Source organism: Scardinius erythrophthalmus (genome assembly GCF_964197995.2).
Source record: "Scardinius erythrophthalmus genome assembly, chromosome: 9".
NCBI classification, from domain to species: domain Eukaryota; kingdom Metazoa; phylum Chordata; class Actinopteri; order Cypriniformes; family Leuciscidae; genus Scardinius; species Scardinius erythrophthalmus.
This window is the reverse complement of record NC_138229.1, coordinates 3,478,322-3,496,252: the sequence shown is the minus strand read 5'-3', so window position 1 is coordinate 3,496,252 and position 17,931 is coordinate 3,478,322. Positions and strand designations below refer to the sequence as shown.

General features: G+C 36.0%; 1 protein-coding gene across 1 annotated transcript in view; it reads left to right on the top strand.

The window, feature by feature from the left end:
* Nucleotides 1-888: 888 nt before the first annotated feature.
* The window catches only part of ap1m1 (adaptor related protein complex 1 subunit mu 1), a 35,165-nt gene continuing 18,122 nt past the window's right edge, over nucleotides 889-17,931 (top strand). The window contains exons 1-10 of the mRNA XM_081373574.1: nucleotides 889-1,127; nucleotides 2,460-2,616; nucleotides 4,772-4,839; nucleotides 5,087-5,217; nucleotides 9,741-9,888; nucleotides 12,824-12,950; nucleotides 13,696-13,838; nucleotides 14,516-14,587; nucleotides 14,675-14,833; nucleotides 15,003-15,128. Of these exons, the coding sequence (XP_081229700.1) occupies nucleotides 1,086-1,127; nucleotides 2,460-2,616; nucleotides 4,772-4,839; nucleotides 5,087-5,217; nucleotides 9,741-9,888; nucleotides 12,824-12,950; nucleotides 13,696-13,838; nucleotides 14,516-14,587; nucleotides 14,675-14,833; nucleotides 15,003-15,128 (1,173 nt within the window). The 5' untranslated portion in view covers nucleotides 889-1,085. The remainder of the gene's footprint in view (nucleotides 1,128-2,459; nucleotides 2,617-4,771; nucleotides 4,840-5,086; nucleotides 5,218-9,740; nucleotides 9,889-12,823; nucleotides 12,951-13,695; nucleotides 13,839-14,515; nucleotides 14,588-14,674; nucleotides 14,834-15,002; nucleotides 15,129-17,931) is intronic.

Genomic DNA, 17,931 nt, shown 5'->3' with positions numbered 1-17,931 from the left:
ATGTGATACTGTAAACATGGTAGAGACATGGTAGTTAGATTACTGTAACTCAACCTTCATCTGTAAAGGTCCACCACAGTATATTCAGTCAAATAGTCAAACTCATTTACTGTATTCATTGCCAGCAAACTCTGTTCTAGCACAGAACATCATGGCTGTGCTTCATCACACCTTTTGATAACACACTGGATAGATACTATTACAAACATGGATAAAATTACATAAGTCAGGTTATGCACGTGTATTTTCTAATGTGGCATAGCCTGTTTTACTGTAATTAATTCAGCAACAACGGTGATTTGAAACATGCATCTTGCATTGTTTGCTGTTGGATGAACTGATTGTTAAAAGTACTAAATGGAAAGAAGATCACACTGTTGTGTTTCTGTGATTAAACCAAATGTTCTCATTACATATTACAATAATCTTGTGTTTGAAACGATGATTATGTGGACTGAAAACATGTGCAACTGACTGAAAGCATTACATCAGGTTTTGAAAGAATGACTCGCTGTGTTACAAGTGTGATCGGTTTGGATTTTTGTACTAAGAGTTTTGAAAATGTACACCTTACTTGTGAAAATAGTACCAAAGCGAATAAAAAAAACTGTATTAGTAGTAGGCCTATTCTTTAAAAATAATATACTTGGAACGGTGCTTTTATACAGCCCTCGAGCGACATCTAGTGGAAAGACTAATCCAGTTCACACAGCTGTCAACACTCGACAACAATAGACTGAAACAACTATAGACTGTAAAAAATACACATGTTTGATGATGTTATTTATTTATTTATTTATTTATTTATTTATTTATTTATTTATTCTAAAGTCTTTGCACAAACTGTATTGTCTCATTGCACAAACTGTATTGTCTCATTCCTCCAGAGCGGCAGGAGGCGCTACAGGCTCTCAGCGCAGCGGCGCCACCCGGTTCCTCAAAATCTCTCCCATCCGCGATTTGATGATGTTTGAGCTTCTTTGAGCTTCTAAAACCGATGACAGTTCTTTATTAAACCAACAAATGTCCCAGAAGTGAGCGAACTTCTGTAGATCAACGATAACGCGGTCGAGGAAGGCGCGAACATGTCGGCCAGCGCTGTTTATGTGTTAGACCTGAAGGGGAAGGTAAGATAACGGTTCACTAGCACTGAAGGCTAAAGCTAATCAACATCAAACATGAACGTGCGGGCATTTAATTAGAATTATTCTCAATTAAAACCAATAAACGTGTTCCCCTGATCTGAAACCTACGAAGGTTTTTAACAGTCGATACTCATGTATTAGTAAATGAAACTGAGATTAAAATAATTAAAATTAAATTCACCCTTCAAACAGCTGCTTAGAAACTGATATATTTTTATGTATTGTGACTCAGTCAAAAGTTAATTATTATCTCTCACTAATTAATAAATAGCAGATGTTTGTCTCCACCCTTATTCTTTAGTTTGTTTGCCTTCATCCTCGTTCTTTAGTTTGATTAATAAGATCTAATTCATGTCACTTTTGAAAAGCATTTTGACTTGACATTTGCTTGAAATATGCTTTATAAATGCAGTTTTCTGTTGTTGTTGTTGTTGTTGTTTGTTTTAGTTTTCGAAAAATTTCGATAAATGCACTTTTGTGCTCTTACAGTGATTTTTGCCATGGCAAAGTACATCAGATAATACTATATTACCTTACTAAAATGTTCATGTAATGTAATTCATTGTAAGGTTACGTGCAAAAATAAAATAAAAATAAAAATCCATAACCATTGCACATTTTTTGGAGCAAATTTGACACACATCAAACAGCATATGATATTAAACATATTTAATTTTTCAGCCGATGCCGAGATCTAATTACACATTTAAGCTTTCCTTAAATTATATTCTATTTACTGTACAAAGTCATTGCCGTCACCTGACAGTATAATTTGACTGTTTAAATTGCAAGTATTGTAAAGAAATGGTGTTTTGCATGTGAAAACTTCAGATGCAAAAGCCTGAAAATCTGAAATTTTCTTCTAAAATGAGCATTTTTTTTCAATCTCGTATATATTTAGGTTCAGTAATTTCACTTTAATGACAATTAATAGGTCATTTTCTTTGCCATTAAAGCGAAATAACTGATCATAAACATACAAGCTTGATAAAAAATGATCATTCTAGAAGAAAATTTCAGATGGCACTTTAGAGGCTTTTGCATCTGAAGTCTTCATGTATAACTAGTCTTATTGTTTAATCTGGTAAACTGCTCATTCCTGGCCTTGGTTATCATGCATGGTTACTGTAGTGAATCTGGGATAATATGGATACATCCTCGTCTGTTAGCAGCCCGTATAAAGACTTTCAGATAATATCCATCCGTCTCAGTAGAAGAAAATCAGCAAATATGGTAATGACTCTGTGGTGGCAGTCAGTGAATTTGAATAGCTGTGCAGTAAGAGTCATCGTGTCTGTGTGTGTGTGTGTTCAGGTCCTGATCTGCCGTAATTACCGCGGTGATGTGGACATGTCCGAGATTGAGCATTTTATGAGCCTGCTGATGGATAAAGAAGAGGAGGGCACGCTGTCACCCATCCTGGCTCACGGTGGAGTTCGTTTCATGTGGATTAAACACAACAACCTGTACCGTATCCTTCCACACCGCTAATGTTTGCAGCTTGTTATATGTAATAGAGTGTAAAAGTAGACTGTTAAAAGTAAAACATGAAACATTGCGTGTGAAATTATGTACTCGGTCTTCTTGTGCTCTTATAATAATATATCTGTATGCATATTTCACCATAAACTTCTATTATTATTTCATTTTTTAGTCAATGATTTGTCAGTAGTTTTATATTCTACCATTGTATATGTATTTGATTATATGAGTTGCATTGCTTCATAAGGTTTCACTGGCATTTGCTACTAAGTCAAGTGTAATGTTTTATGAAATTGGATATCAAAATTAACAATTCTTATTTTTTTATGGAATATTGCAGTATTTATTATCTCAATATTTACCAAAGAAATTATTTAAGATTTTTGCATTAATTAAGCTGCCCTATTAACTTATAATTATGACACGGATAGTTCCAGCTTTTAGATCTGTATCACTAGATGAGCCACAATGTTCAAATTACAAAACTGTTATAAGATTAATGGATCATTTTATTGTTTAATTGTCTCTTTTAGTCATGTTTTGTCTCTTTACCTGCTTCTAACTAATCTATCTTTCTAACTAATCTTTCTTTCTTTCTAACTAATCTTTCTTTCTTTCTAACTAATCTTTCTTTCTGACTAACTAATCTATATTTCTTTCTAACTAATCTTTCTTTCTCACTAATCTTTCTTTCTTTCTAACTAATCTTTCTTTCTGACTAACTAATCTATATTTCTTTCTAACTAATCTTTCTTTCTAACTAATCTTTCTTTCTTTCTAACTAATCTTTCTTTCTTTCTAACTAATCTTTCTTTCTGACTAACTAATCTATATTTCTTTCTAACTAATCTTTCTTTCTAACTAATCTTTCTTTCTTTCTAACTAATCTTTCTTTCTAACTAATTTATCTTTCTGACTAATCTTTCTTTCTTTCTAACTAATCTTTCTTTCTAACTAATCTTTCTTTCTAACTATTCTTTCTTTCTGACAAACTAATCTATCTTTCTTTCTAACTAATCTATCTTTCTAACTAATCTTTCTTTCTAACTAATCTTTCTTTCTTTCTAACTAATCTATCTTTCTAACTAATCTTTCTTTCTGACTAACTTATCTATCTTTCTTTCTAACTAATCTCTTTCTAACTAATCTTTCTTTCTTTCTAACTTATCTCTTTATTCTTTCTAACTAATCTTTCTTTCTGACTAACTAATCTTTCTTTCTAACTAATCTATCTTTCTGACTAATCTTTCTTTCTTTCTAACTAATCTTTCATTCTTTCTAACTAATCTTTCTTTCTGACTAACTAATCTTTCTTTCTAACTAATCTATCTTTCTAACTAATCTTTCTTTCTTTCTTTCTTTCTTTCTTTCTAACTAATCTTTCTTTCTAACTAATATTTCTTTGTTTTTAACTAATCTTTTCTTTCTTTCTTTCTTTCTTTCTTTCTTTCTTTCTTTCTTTCAAACTATTGTTTTTCTTTGTAACTGATCTTTCTTTCTTTCTAACTAATCTTTCTTTCTCACTAATCGTTCTTTCTAACTAATATTTATTTATTTCTAATCTTTCTTTCTAACTAATCTTTCTTTCTCACTAATCTTTCTTTCTCACTAATCTTTCTTTCTAAATATTCTTTTTTCTTTCTAACTAATCTATCTTTCTGTTTTTCTCTTTCTTTCTAACTAATCTTTCTTTCTTTCTAACTAATCTCTATTTCTTTCTCTTTCTTTCTAACTAATCTTTCTTTCTAACTAATCTTTCTTTCTCACTAATCTTTCTTTCTAAATATTCTTTTTTCTTTCTAACTAATCTATCTTTCTAGCTAATCTTTCTTTTTAACTGATCTTTTTTCTAACTAATCTATCTTTCTGTTTTTCTCTTTCTTTCTAACTAATCTCTCTTTCTTTCTCTTTCTTTCTAACTAATCTTTCTTTCTTGCCAACTATTCTTTCTAACTAATCTATCAATCAAACTTTAAACTAACTTTAAACTTAAACTACTTCAAACTTCTTCCAACTCTCTGGTCCGGCTTTCTCAAGCCAACTTAAAGTTTGTCTCATCAAACTTTTTTTCTATTTAATGAATCATTTTATTGTTTAATTGTCTCTTTTAGTCATGTTTTGTCTCTTAACCTGCTTACAAACAGTTGTTGCAACATCCAAAAAGAATGCTTGCGTCTCCCTGGTTTTCTCCTTCCTCTACAAAATTGTTCAGGTACGTTACATGTGAATTGTACATTTCTTTTTTTTGGGCATAAAGTGATTTCTCACCTTAGTGGACCATAATTATTAGGGCCAATAAAGTGGAATTAACACAAGGGGGTGCTAACACCTCTGTTAATCAGTCGACACTGATAGCAATCTCAAAATCAGCTTCATTAATATATGGTTTTATCATTGCATACTACATTTCACGATCACTTGCTTTATTCTCACTGGTGTTCGATGTGTCTGTTTTTCAGGTTTTCTCTGAGTATTTTAAGGAGCTGGAGGAGGAGAGTATCAGAGATAACTTTGTCATCATCTACGAGCTGCTGGACGAACTCATGGACTTTGGATATCCTCAAACTACAGACAGCAAGATCCTTCAAGAGTGAGTTCGTGTTTGATTTTCTGTTATGAGCCATTAACCCTTTAGAACCTGAAGCTAAAATCAGTGTTTTTCACATATTTAGATTTTTTGACTGTAAAATTCTAAAACGATGTGCTATCTTCATGTGCAAGGTGTCATCTTTTTCAGAAAAAGATTAGCTTTCAACAAATTACAGTTGTTGACCTTTATTGTGTGTGTGGTGAGTTTGTAAATAGAATTTAAATAGACAAAAATAAAAAAAACTAGAATAAATTGACTGATTTTTATTTAGAAAAAAAAAACAGAAAAATCACAAATGAAAGAAAAACACTTTTTAGTGGAAAAATGAACTATAATACATAATATATACAAGTTTTTTTTTTACATTGGGTTGCACAGTTTTCATTTAGGACACTTTTTTTTTTTTTTTAAACACGCACACATACAACTGCACGCATTCATAGGCACGCACACATACACATGCACACACCACATGCTTGGATACGTGAAAGAGTAACGCCATCCGCCTTCCAAGTTTCATTAAAAATCATCCCAATCCCCTCTTCTGCTGTCTACCACTTCTTTCGCCATGTATTTGTTCGTTTCTTTAATTATTTTATGCAATCCAAAACACTCTAACCTTCCGCGCTTCGTATCTCTCTGTTCAAATCCTTCTGACCCCGCTCTGCCAGAAAGCTGCTGTCATTTGCTGACAGAAAGCATGAAATTACCGTAATAAGTCATATATTGCCGAAAAGCACATGTTGTCTACTGTTAGGGGCAATTTGATTGGTTTTGATAGTAGAGGTTTGGTTCGGTTTGGTTTGGTTTGGTTTTTCAACCCCCCACGCAAACTTAATCCTGCGATTCTGCCAATGATATTCAACGAGATAACGCGCTAGGGGCGGAACGGATCGCGCTAGATTCGGTTCAGCACGCATGTGATTCGCGTATTAACTGCTAAATTTAACCATCATAGAGTGAAAGTTCATAATTTGGATGTGTATTGTCTTGACAGTTTACACATTCAAACAATTTTAATCGCGGAAGAAGAGCTGAAAACCGGGACTCGTGCGTTATCTGAGCGCACAGCCACACACACACACACAGAGAGAGAGAGAGAGGGGCGCGTGTCAGATAGCGCTCGAATGCAGAATTGATTCCTCTAGGGCTGTGACGATAACCGCATCACCGCAATATCGCGTTGATGAGATGCCTACCGCGGTGTGAGGTCATCACCGCACGTTTTTTTTTTTTTTTTTTTTTTTTGCTGAAAGTTACAGGAGTGCATATGGTGTGTGATATGAACTATAAACACATTAATATTTTGCTTATAATTTACTGTATTCTGCGAGTCCCATGTTCAAGGGCTTCTGGAGAAAAAAAAACGCTTCCTGTGCAAGGGAGGGAGTCGAGGGACAGTCCGTTAAACATAGCCTATATGGGGGATTTTTTTTTTGTGTGTGTCTGATTATTATTAAATAACTGCTAAGTTTAGTGATGTTTACAGATAATGTTCAATTAAATACAAACAAACACAGGAATAAAAGACAAGCATAACGTAAACAGTTGGAGTTAGATTGTAATTGCAAGTAGCGATCTCTCTTATATGGTATAGGAAATAACAGTTGACGGCGCTAGCCGAATGATTCAAAAAATAGCCATGAATCTAGTGTCTAAGCCAAATACTGTGTCGCCTTTGAGGCAGGTGACAATTAAGGGGAAGCCGGTGAATTTGGACAAGGCGCACAAAAGTATTCGTCTCGTGAGGAAATACCACTAACCAATAACTAGACCACATCTTAGAAAAATTAACCATCCTGTGGCGTTTGCAGGACTTAAGTGCAGAACACCTACCTTAGGTCAGCGACACACTGCTGCGTGGCGTGTCCGTTTTTATTTCGGCTCCCATGTTAACAGGTTAGAGCTTGAGAGCGTGAGACGCGCTTCTCAGTTGCGGCACGAGCCGCGCTGAAAACGCGTGCATGCCAGAAATAGAACCAACGCCTATTTTTCACGCGACACGCAAGCCTGTTGGAAGCGTTTCCTGGCAAAATATAATAGGAAAAGATGTTTGTATGTCATTTTGACATGAATAAATATTAATAAATTACATTTTGATGTTTGAAAGTTAAGGTTTTGACATAAATGTAGATATAAATGTAATTTAAAAAAAATATCGATTTTCAAATATTGCACCTGTCAATACAGAACGAAATATACTGTAGCCTATTTTGCCGTCAATACTGCCGAGTGCCGACGCTGTCTTTGCTGCTATATATTTATAACATTAAGTAGCCTAGGCCTTCCACAACTCTCTCCCCATATGTCGAATATATCACCAATGAGGCGTATATGTCAGCTGTTTCTGGTGTGCAAAGACATAGAAAAAGACACGCAACAGAAACGCCACACTCACACCACACAGCCAGTGTGTTGCCGGCCTTAAGACTACCTAATTAATAGTTAATTATTAATATTTACAATTTAATATAAATGTTAATTTGTTTATTTTTTTAATAAAGAATAATGCTTTATGATTATTCATTTCCATTGTCATTAAGCTACATGCGGTCTTGATCGCGTCTACAGTGTGTGATGCGGCCGCGGGTGATTTTTTTTTGGGGGGGGGGGTGGTCGGTTAACCGCCAAACCGCGATATTTGTTGCTTCTTCACCGCGGTAAGAAAAAATCCCATACCGTCACAGCCCTAGATTCCTCTTTCGCGTTTCCTTGCCAAAGTTATTATAAAACTCATCTCAATTAAAAACTTATCTTACGGTTAAAAACAAAACTGCTCAATCACAAAACACCAGCAGCCACACGAAACAAAGGTCTATAAAAGCAACGCTATTCAACACAATGAATGTCGTCAATGTTTAATTGTCATTTTTTATTTATTTATTTAAATATTACATTATTTTTGTTTACTGCATTTATTTAAATTTGACTGAAGCAAGAGTATTATTTCTTATCTTGTTTGGTAACCTAATATTCAGGATTTGTAGATCTTTAAAATAATAAAGCTTTTCAGAATTGTGAGAGAATCGTGATCTTTATTCCAAGCAAAAAAATCGTGATTCTCATTTTAGCCAGAATCGTGCAGCTCTATTTGATAGTGCAAATGGTTTAAGAGTTACGGTAAAATGAATACAGCTTGCTGGTGTGTGTCGGCGACGACACAGCCGATTCTAAAGGGTTAAAGGAATAACAACTCAAAACTAACAGTTCTGTCATCATATACTCGCCCTCAAGTCTTTTTTAATCATTATTGTGCCCCTATTATTCTATTTGAATAGTTCCTAATTTTGTTTTGTAGTCTCCTACAACAGGTTTACATGCATCAAAGAAAAAAAAAAAAAACTTTATTTGTTCCATCAGCTCTTTTATCACAGTGTCTGAAAAGGTTCAATTAAGGATTTGGTCTTTCTAAAATCCGCCTTTCCGAGAGCTGCTCTGCTCTGATTGGTCAGACGGCCCAGACTGCTGTGATTGGTCTACTCTGCTCTGATTGGTCAGACGGCCCAGTCTGTTGTGATTGGTCTACTCTGCTCTGATTGGTCAGATGGCCCAGTCTGCTGTGATTGGTCTACTCTGCTCTGATTGGTCAGATGGCCCAGTCTGCTGTGATTGGTCTACTCTGCTCTGATTGGTCAGATGGCCCAGTCTGCTGTGATTGGTCTACTCTGCTCTGATTGGTCAGACGGCCCAGTCTGTTGTGATTGGTCTACTCTGCTCTGATTGGTCAGACGGCCCAGTCTGTTGTGATTGGTGATTGGTCTACTCTGCTCTGATTGGTCAGACGGCCCAGTCTGTTGTGATTGGTCTACTCTGCTCTGATTGGTCAGATGGCCCAGTCTGTTGTGATTGGTGATTGGTCTACTCTGCTTTGATTGGTCAGATGGCCCAGTCTGTTATGATTGGTCTACTCTGCTCTGATTGGTCAGACGGCTCAGTCTGTTGTGATTGGTCGGAAACTAAATGCTCTTTAGCATATTTAGAAATATCCACCAAAGTGGATTTGTTTTGTCAGCAGAAAACAGCGTCTTTTTGACATGAACGACACAAACCAAACTCTTCCATTCTCAAATACAGCTACAGTGTTTGAGGGCGGGGCTAAGAGACGCTGTTCACCGGCAGCCAATGAAGATCAAAGGCTGCCATTATGCTAATTTGTTACAAACCTACGCAGGTTCAGCAGAAAATTAAAGTTACTGACGACTCGTTTCAGGCAGTTCAGAATCGATTCTTTCTTTTGGGAGACAATAATCTGCACTTTGATCTCTGGAAGTTTTACATCTTACATTTGCATTCACAAACAGCTCTATTACATCTGGAAATCTGAAAAAGCATAAAATTTTTAAAAGTTGTGCTTCAAGTGAGATACTGTAATATGTGTCTCAATACTGACATAATTCCAGGCCTTTCTCTGATCCAGCGGAGATCACTCACTCATATATTTTTGCAGTTTAATTATAAATTCAATTATAAATTTCCAGCCGTGTGTTCATTTTGCCCGTGTCATTGTGTGTGTCGATACACAGATACATCACGCAGGAAGGTCACAAGTTGGACACAGGAGCTCCACGACCCCCTGCGACTGTAACCAACGCCGTCTCCTGGAGGTCCGAGGGCATCAAGTACAGGAAGAACGAGGTTTTCCTGGACGTCATCGAGTCTGTCAACCTCCTGGTATGTTTTTAGAAACACCTTGTTTCTTTCTAGAGATGTTTCTCTCTAGACATGCTCAAAATAAACACAGGAATCCATCATAACAAACAGGATGCAGTAATGTTCATGTCACTGTGCTTCAGTTAATGAACCTGCTGTTTTTATAAAGGGTTTAACACTTTTTAGCTGGATCACAATAACATGTTTAAAGGAAGAACTTAAAGGGTTTGTTCACCCAAAAAGGAAAGCTCTGTCAGTAATTACTCTCCCTCATGTTGTTCCAACCCTGTAAGACTTTCGTTCATCTTCCAAACACAAATTAAGATATTTTTGATTAAATCTGAGAGCTGTCTCACTCCTCCATAGGCTGCTAGGTAATCGATATCTGCCATCCCAGAAAGTGAGTAAAGACATTGTTAAAATAGTCAAAGTGACAACAGTAGCTCAACCTTAAGTTTATCAAGCGATGAGAATACTTTTAGTGCGCAAAAATAACAAAAATTACGATATTATTCAACTATTCATTTTCTTCTGTGTGTACACTATGTTCAGCGCTTCTGGGTTGTACATCAGAACGCAGGCTCTAGTGATAGTGAGCCTACGTTCTGACATTGCGCTTTAACTGATAGGGCTGGGCGATTAATCCAATGTTACAATTTTAGCAGTTATGAAAGCAAGATAATTGAGAGAGTGTGTCCTATTACGTAGTTCGAAGGTGTTTACCAGTCAAGTCAAGTCAAGTGTATTTGTATAGCGCTTTTCACAATACAGATTGTATCAAAGCAGCTTCACAGTATTAAATTAAAATAATACAACAAGGTTTGTTTCTGATGGAATTTATTGATTGATAAAATTAAAATTAAATATCCCCAAAATATCCCCAACTAAGCAAGCCAAAGGCAACAGTGGCAAGGAACCGAAAAACTCCATCAGGTGACCTAATGGAGAAAAAAAAACCTTGGGAGAACCCGGGCTCAGTCGGGGGCCAGTTCTCCTCTGGCGTTTATGAACTAGAGGTTGGATTTAACTGTAAGATTAAAAATATTATGTGAATGCCTGGCTGAAGAGATGCGTCTTTAAAGGGTCATGAAATCCCCCTCTTTCAGCTCAAGTCTAGCTCAAAATCTTTTTGAAAAATGCTACTTAAATGGGCGTGGTGGCTGTGAGAAGAAGGGAGGGGGAGTTGGTGTGGTCAAAGCCAGTGGCCAATGCATATCGACCGTCACTGTCAGTGGTAAAACGTGAGGAAATGCTAGATTTTTTATAGCTGGCAAAGTTAAAGTCTAATGAAATACACTGACACCTTATTTTTGTCCTTAAAAAGTAACTGAATGCCCTGCTACACATATTAGCCTACTACAGTAATCATTCTATTTAAAACATATACATGTACATGCATATCGGCCATTATAAAATATATATTTGTTTATATACACTAACACTATAAATGCATATATTTGAAAATAATAACGTTCCGTAAATAGCCTAGACTACGCGCCCCCTAAACCCACTAAAGATGGACAATGAATGTGACATAAATTTGCACAAACTAAGCATGCGTTGATGTATTATCGAAATATCTACATTTTAATAACGAGTGATTATTTAACAAAAGACAAGTAAAAACGGTCAGGGTTACATTTAGACACAAACACACACACACACACACACACACACACACACACCTCTGAAGCGATAGAAAAGTCCTAGGGACCGCATCACTAGCAAGACGAAACCTGCATTGGTGTACAAGGCTGAAGTCCACCATTCTCCAGTTAAATGGTTGCTACACACATATAGTTTAGATGTGCCCGTGGTTGATGGCCAACCAACCGCCCGCAGTCAGAGTCCAGCCCTGGCAGCATCGCGGGGAAAGATGCACTGGAACTTTTGCACCATGAAAACAAACGCGCGTCCCATCATTGCCTCTCTCATCTACTACGCGATATCACAGTTTGACATGTCTGTCTTTGGAAAGATCCACGTGGTATCGTGATTAATTCAGTGAAGTGTCTTCTCATTGGATATGAAGGCTCAGCCTCATTAATAATTATGAGAGAACGATGAGTCATCAACGGACGATCCGTACAGAAAAACGTCACATCCTGTGACGTGGACTCGATGAAGATTTCAAACCCGGAAGACGAAAATAGCCGATACAAACTCAAATTTAACCATTTATATCCTATTATTCAATTTTACAGATTATAACATTGTCTTCTATGGTGTTCAACACACCTACCTCTGTTAAAATCTCAGAAAAATTGGTTTAGGGTTTCATGACCCTTTAATCTAGTTTTAAACTGGGAGAGCGAGTCTGAGCAACGAACAGTATCCGGAAGACTATTCCAGAGTTTTGGTGCTAAATGTGAAAATGCTCTCCCTCCTTTGGTGGACCTAGATATCCTAGGTATGACCAAAAGCCTCGAATTTAGTGACCTTAAAGAGCGCGATGGATTATAGGGCGATAGAAGATCTGTTAAATAGACTGGAGCTAAGCCGTTTAGGGCTTTATAAGTCAGTAGCAATACCTTGTAATTAATACGGGACTTTATAGGTAACCAATGTAGTGATATTAAAATCAATTTTATATGATCATATTTTCTTGATCTAGTAAGAACTCTAGCGGCGGCATTTTGGACTAACTGTAGCTTGTTTATTGAGGATGCAGGACTACCAGCTAATAAAGCATTACAGTAATCTAGTCTCGAGGTCATGAATGCATTAACTAACTTTTCTGCATCAGAAACTGATAGCATGTTACGTAGCTTAGCAATGTTTCTAAGGTGGAAGAATGCTGTTTTTGTAACACATGAAATATGATTTTCAAAAGACAGTCAGAATGAACTTTTCCAGAAAATTTCCAACTTCAAGCGAACGTGGATTTTGTTGGAAACGACGACACACCAGTTAAGTGTTTGACACATCTGACTCACGGGTGCTGATCTTCCTCCAGGTCAGCGCGAATGGTAACGTCCTTCGCAGTGAGATCGTCGGCTCCATCAAGATGAGAGTGTTCCTCTCGGGGATGCCAGAGCTGCGTTTGGGTCTGAACGACAAGGTTCTGTTCGAGAACACTGGCCGTGAGTCCATTTCCCTATACAGATGCTAATGAAATCAGTAGGGATGCACCGATATGAACATTTATTCCGATTACGATAATTCTTTATATCTGAGAGCCCATAATCGATATATTGGCTGATAAATCTAAATCCAAATTTTTATATAATTTTTGAGAGCCTGATTACAAAAACAAAAGTCTCACCATTAAAAGCACACAATTATAATGTTCTCATTATAATATTATGTAGCCGATATGACAGCACATGTTGCACTTCACTGTATTTTCCTTTTATGAAGTGATTCCAATCATATTTCAAGCAATTCAAAAGCATCAGTGCACATCTGAAGTGTCTCAGCTGAAGGAAATAATCCATCATTTATCGGCTTTAATATATCGGCCAAATTTTCTAATCAGACCGTTAACAATAACATTATAAATGAACATATTTCGGCCGATACCGATATGGTGGGCGATATATCGTGCATCCCTAGAAATCAGAACTGGTATTTTGTGGCTTTTATTCCATGTGTATTTCCTTTTATATGCTAGTGTAATTCAATAAAATGTAACATTACATCTATATTATTCAGCTGTTTTTGCTTAGAATTTATAAATGTAGGTATATATACATATTTTAAAACAGTTTTTTATTTATAAAGCACCAAAAAGTATAACGCCATGCTTCAGAAACCGGGCTTTACTGTGGATTTTACAGCTGAGGTGTGTGTTGTAGTCATTTGTTCGATCATACCTCTTTTATTCAGGTGGTAAGAGTAAATCAGTGGAGTTGGAGGATGTGAAGTTTCATCAGTGTGTGCGTTTGTCTCGATTTGAGAACGATCGCACCATCTCCTTCATTCCTCCGGACGGAGAGTTTGAGCTGATGTCCTATCGCCTCAACACGCATGTGAGAGCCTTAACTCATTCATACTTACTAAATTCAATCTCAGCTTTGGGATTTTGCTTCTATATAGTGTGTTGTTTCATATTAGTGGAACAAAAACATCCAAAACGACCCTTTAAGTGTGTATTTTATTGCACTTTATCTATTTGCATCTGTAGATTTCAGTTACAATGCATTTCTTTAAAGGCTTTTGTTCCAAATGAGTCAGAAATCTCCACTTTAGCAGCTTTACATACACCAAACTTTACATTTTTAACTTTACAGTTATATATTCTGACAGGTTTGTTCATATATTGTTTGTTTGTTCATATATCAACACTTTATTCCTAAATAAAATGGTTTTTTTTTTTTTTTTTTTACCCACCCTGATAGCATTTTCGGATTTGTGAAATGATAAAATCCCCTCTGTAAAAACTGTTAAATATAAAAAGTACAAAATGTTTTCAAGATTTTGAATCTGGCTTTTTCCAATGTTCAAATCCATGCAAATTAGTGCACATTTAAATAGATAATGCAGCATTTGCATATTTAAACACATTTTTGCAATTCTTAATGTAATCAGTCAACTGGGGAAGTTTGAGAATATCTGTTAGTTAATGTTCAAATCGATAAAAAAAAAGAAATAAACTAATTAATTGCAGATTTTTTTTTACTGATTATTTTTTCTTCTGTGTGAACAGGTGAAGCCGTTGATCTGGATCGAGTCTGTAATTGAGAAGCATTCGCACAGCAGAATCGAGTACATGATCAAAGTGAGAACACATCCATCTATGTGAACTTCGCATGATTTTATGCCGACATCTGAATTGACCCTCATGTTTCGTCTCTTTTACTCTTAGGCCAAATCTCAGTTTAAACGACGATCCACTGCCAACAATGTGGAGATTCATATTCCCGTCCCGACCGACGCAGACTCGCCCAAGTTTAAGACCACAGTGGGCAGCGTTAAGTGGGTCCCAGAAAACAGTGAGATCGTGTGGTCCATCAAGTCTTTCCCTGTAAGAAAACGCATGCAGTCTGTTGTGCTACTATACATTAATGATAACTACTACTAGCTGAGGAGTGAAAGTAACATCAGCACTGCAGAAACTCATGAGTGTGTGTGTGTGTGTGTGTGTGTGTGTGTGTGTGTGTGTGTGTGTGTGTGTGTGTGTGTGTGTCTCTCAGGGAGGTAAGGAGTACCTGATGAGGGCTCATTTCGGGCTGCCCAGCGTGGAGGCGGAGGACAAAGAGGGAAAACCACCGATCAGTGTGAAGTTTGAGATTCCCTATTTCACCACTTCTGGAATACAGGTAATGAACCGTCACGTTAGCTACGCTTCCGTCCTGAGTTAAACTGATGCGCATAATTGCATAAGACATCTGCGTATATAAAGCACCAATTCCATCCGATGTGTTCAAGAGAACAAAATCATTCCTGGAAAATTGGTGCAAAATATCAGTAATAAAAATGGAAGTTGCTGCAGTTGGGGAAGAAACTGGCTTTTTTCATTCATCGTAAGTGACTCGCGAGCTCGCAGATGTACATAGAATAAATAAATACTTAAAAAGTAGGGTAACACTTTAACTAATGTTAACTAATGAACCTTATTGTAATGTATTAACTAACATGAACTAACAATGAGCAATACATTTGTTACAGTATTTATTAATCTTTGTTAATGTTAGTTAATAAAAATACAGCTTGTATGTTCATATTAGTTCACAGTGCATTAACTAATGTTAACAAATACAACCTTTGATTTGAATAATGTATAAGTAAATGTTATAATTAGGGCTGTCAATCGATTAAAAAAATCTAATCTAATTAATTACATACTCTGTGATTAATTAATCTAAATGAATCGCATACATAATTTTTGCTGTGAAAGTATTTTAAATATTTCAATTAAAATGAATCAATGAATAATCAGCATTAGTGACATTAAAGTAAAAAAAAAAAAACTATTATTATTTTCACTATTCAAATAATGACCACAACAATCAACAATATGACCTAATATGCTGAGGAAATAAATTCAAAAGTGCTTCAGTGTGCCGTAACACCAAGGTAATTGTGATTGCTTGTTATTTTTTCTCAGATTAATAAATCGAAATTAACGCGTTATTTTGACAGCCCTAGTTATAATAATAATAATTATTATTAACTAAGATTAATAAATGCTGACGAAGTATTGTTCATTCTTAGTTAATGTTTACTAATGAACCTTAATTGCAAAGTGTTACCAAAAGTAGCTCAGGTATTATAGTGTAAGCATCACTTTTACTTGTTACGACTAAACGTAATGCTGACGCATTTTTAGTGCATTACATCTTTAACAAAAAAAATTTAATCATGATTAAATGTGTTTCTGATGAATGTGTAAGAGCTGTGTCAGTTTTCAGAGAGTAGTCTGCCTCACCTGAGCAGATTTCTGATGTCATCATCATGATGCGCTTCCTGTTTTTGACGTAAGGTGGCGCTGCGGACTGTGTAGTTGATGAACTGGTATTTACCCAGATGCTGAACACCTGTTGCTCAAATGTGTGTTGCTTTTCCCTATCAAACTCATAGATGGCGCTATTAATCTGTATTTTGAAGGATTTATACACTGAAAGTGACAATCAAGTTTTTTTGCAATGCATTAATAAATGTTTGATTACCCAAAATCACACACCCCTTATTGAGAATACATTCCACTTCATTACTATTCTATGACCAACTCTCAAAAGTAAATGAATTTCACATAATAGCATGTTGCTGTGTTGAGCAATGTTATCTTGATGAAATGCTCTTTAGGAAACCTTGTTATTGTCTGTGTACTTTTTCCACGTCTTGGCAAATCTGTGGTGGAATGGGTTCACAAATTGTAACCGAGTAAAAGCAATAGTTCACCTTAAAAATGAAAATTCTGGAATGAATTACTCATAACTTTGTTCAACAAATGGAGAAACCTGAGAGATTTCTGTCCATCCATCTAAAACTCTGATGCTTCTGAAAGTACATAAAAAGATCGGCAAAGAAATTTCGGCTTAATCCTAGTCTTTTTATTATTAACAGATTTAATTTAGGCTTTTATTCACAAATAAAGATTGATCAAGGCACACAGAGCACTCAGATATGGTCAAACATGCTTGCTTTGACTTTTAAAGGGTAACTCTCACCAAAATGCAACCTAGGCTCTTTTTGTTAATCTACCCGAGGCAAACTTTCGTGTGAAAGCATAATTAGAATGGAAACGCCACTTTTAAGTTTGACCGTATTTTCGTTTTAGGTCAAATTGCCTTGTGAATGGGAGTGCTTGGGGCACTTCTATGATAGCATCAAAAATCGCTATTTTTAAAACACTAAGAAGGCTCGACACAACATGAAACTGTGCTGGAAGTATCACCAGAGGCTCTACACATGAACTCCAGCATTGAGAACATTGTTTGTGTACACAGAGTTTACTAAAAAGAAAGATTTTGAACATCTCACTGTAACTGTGTCTGCCGGCATTTTGACAGTCAAAAGTAGTCTATCTCCGAATGCGAATGAACTGACTCTGAATTTTAGTATTGCTTCTTATATGAGGATCCTTTTGCCGTGAATCCGTGAATTTATCCGTGAATTTATATGGAACTAAGCTTTAGGAGCTTTCTATCTTTACTCTCCTCCCTGTTACGTTGCATTCGGAGATCGACTAATTTTGACTGTCAGAAAGACAGTGAGTCGTACAAAACCTCTCTTTTTAGTAAACTCTGTGTACACAAACAATGTTCTCAATGCTGGAGGTCATGTGTAGAGCCCCTGGTGATACTTCCAGCACAGTTTCATGTTGTGTCGAGCCTTCTTAGTGTTTTAAAAATAGCGATTTTTTTATGTCGTGCCCCAAGCACTGCCATTCACAAGGCATTTAACCTAAAACGAAAATACGGTCAAACTTAAAAGTGGCGTTTCCAAGCTAATTATGCTTTTAAACGAAAGTTTGACTCGGGTAGATTAACAAAAAGACCCTAGGTTGCATTTTGGTGAGAGTTACCCTTTAATGGAGAGACTGTGTTTCATTAAAAATATCTAAATTTGTGTGATGACAGAATTTTTGGTGAACAAAATCTGTTTAGGGGAACTATACTC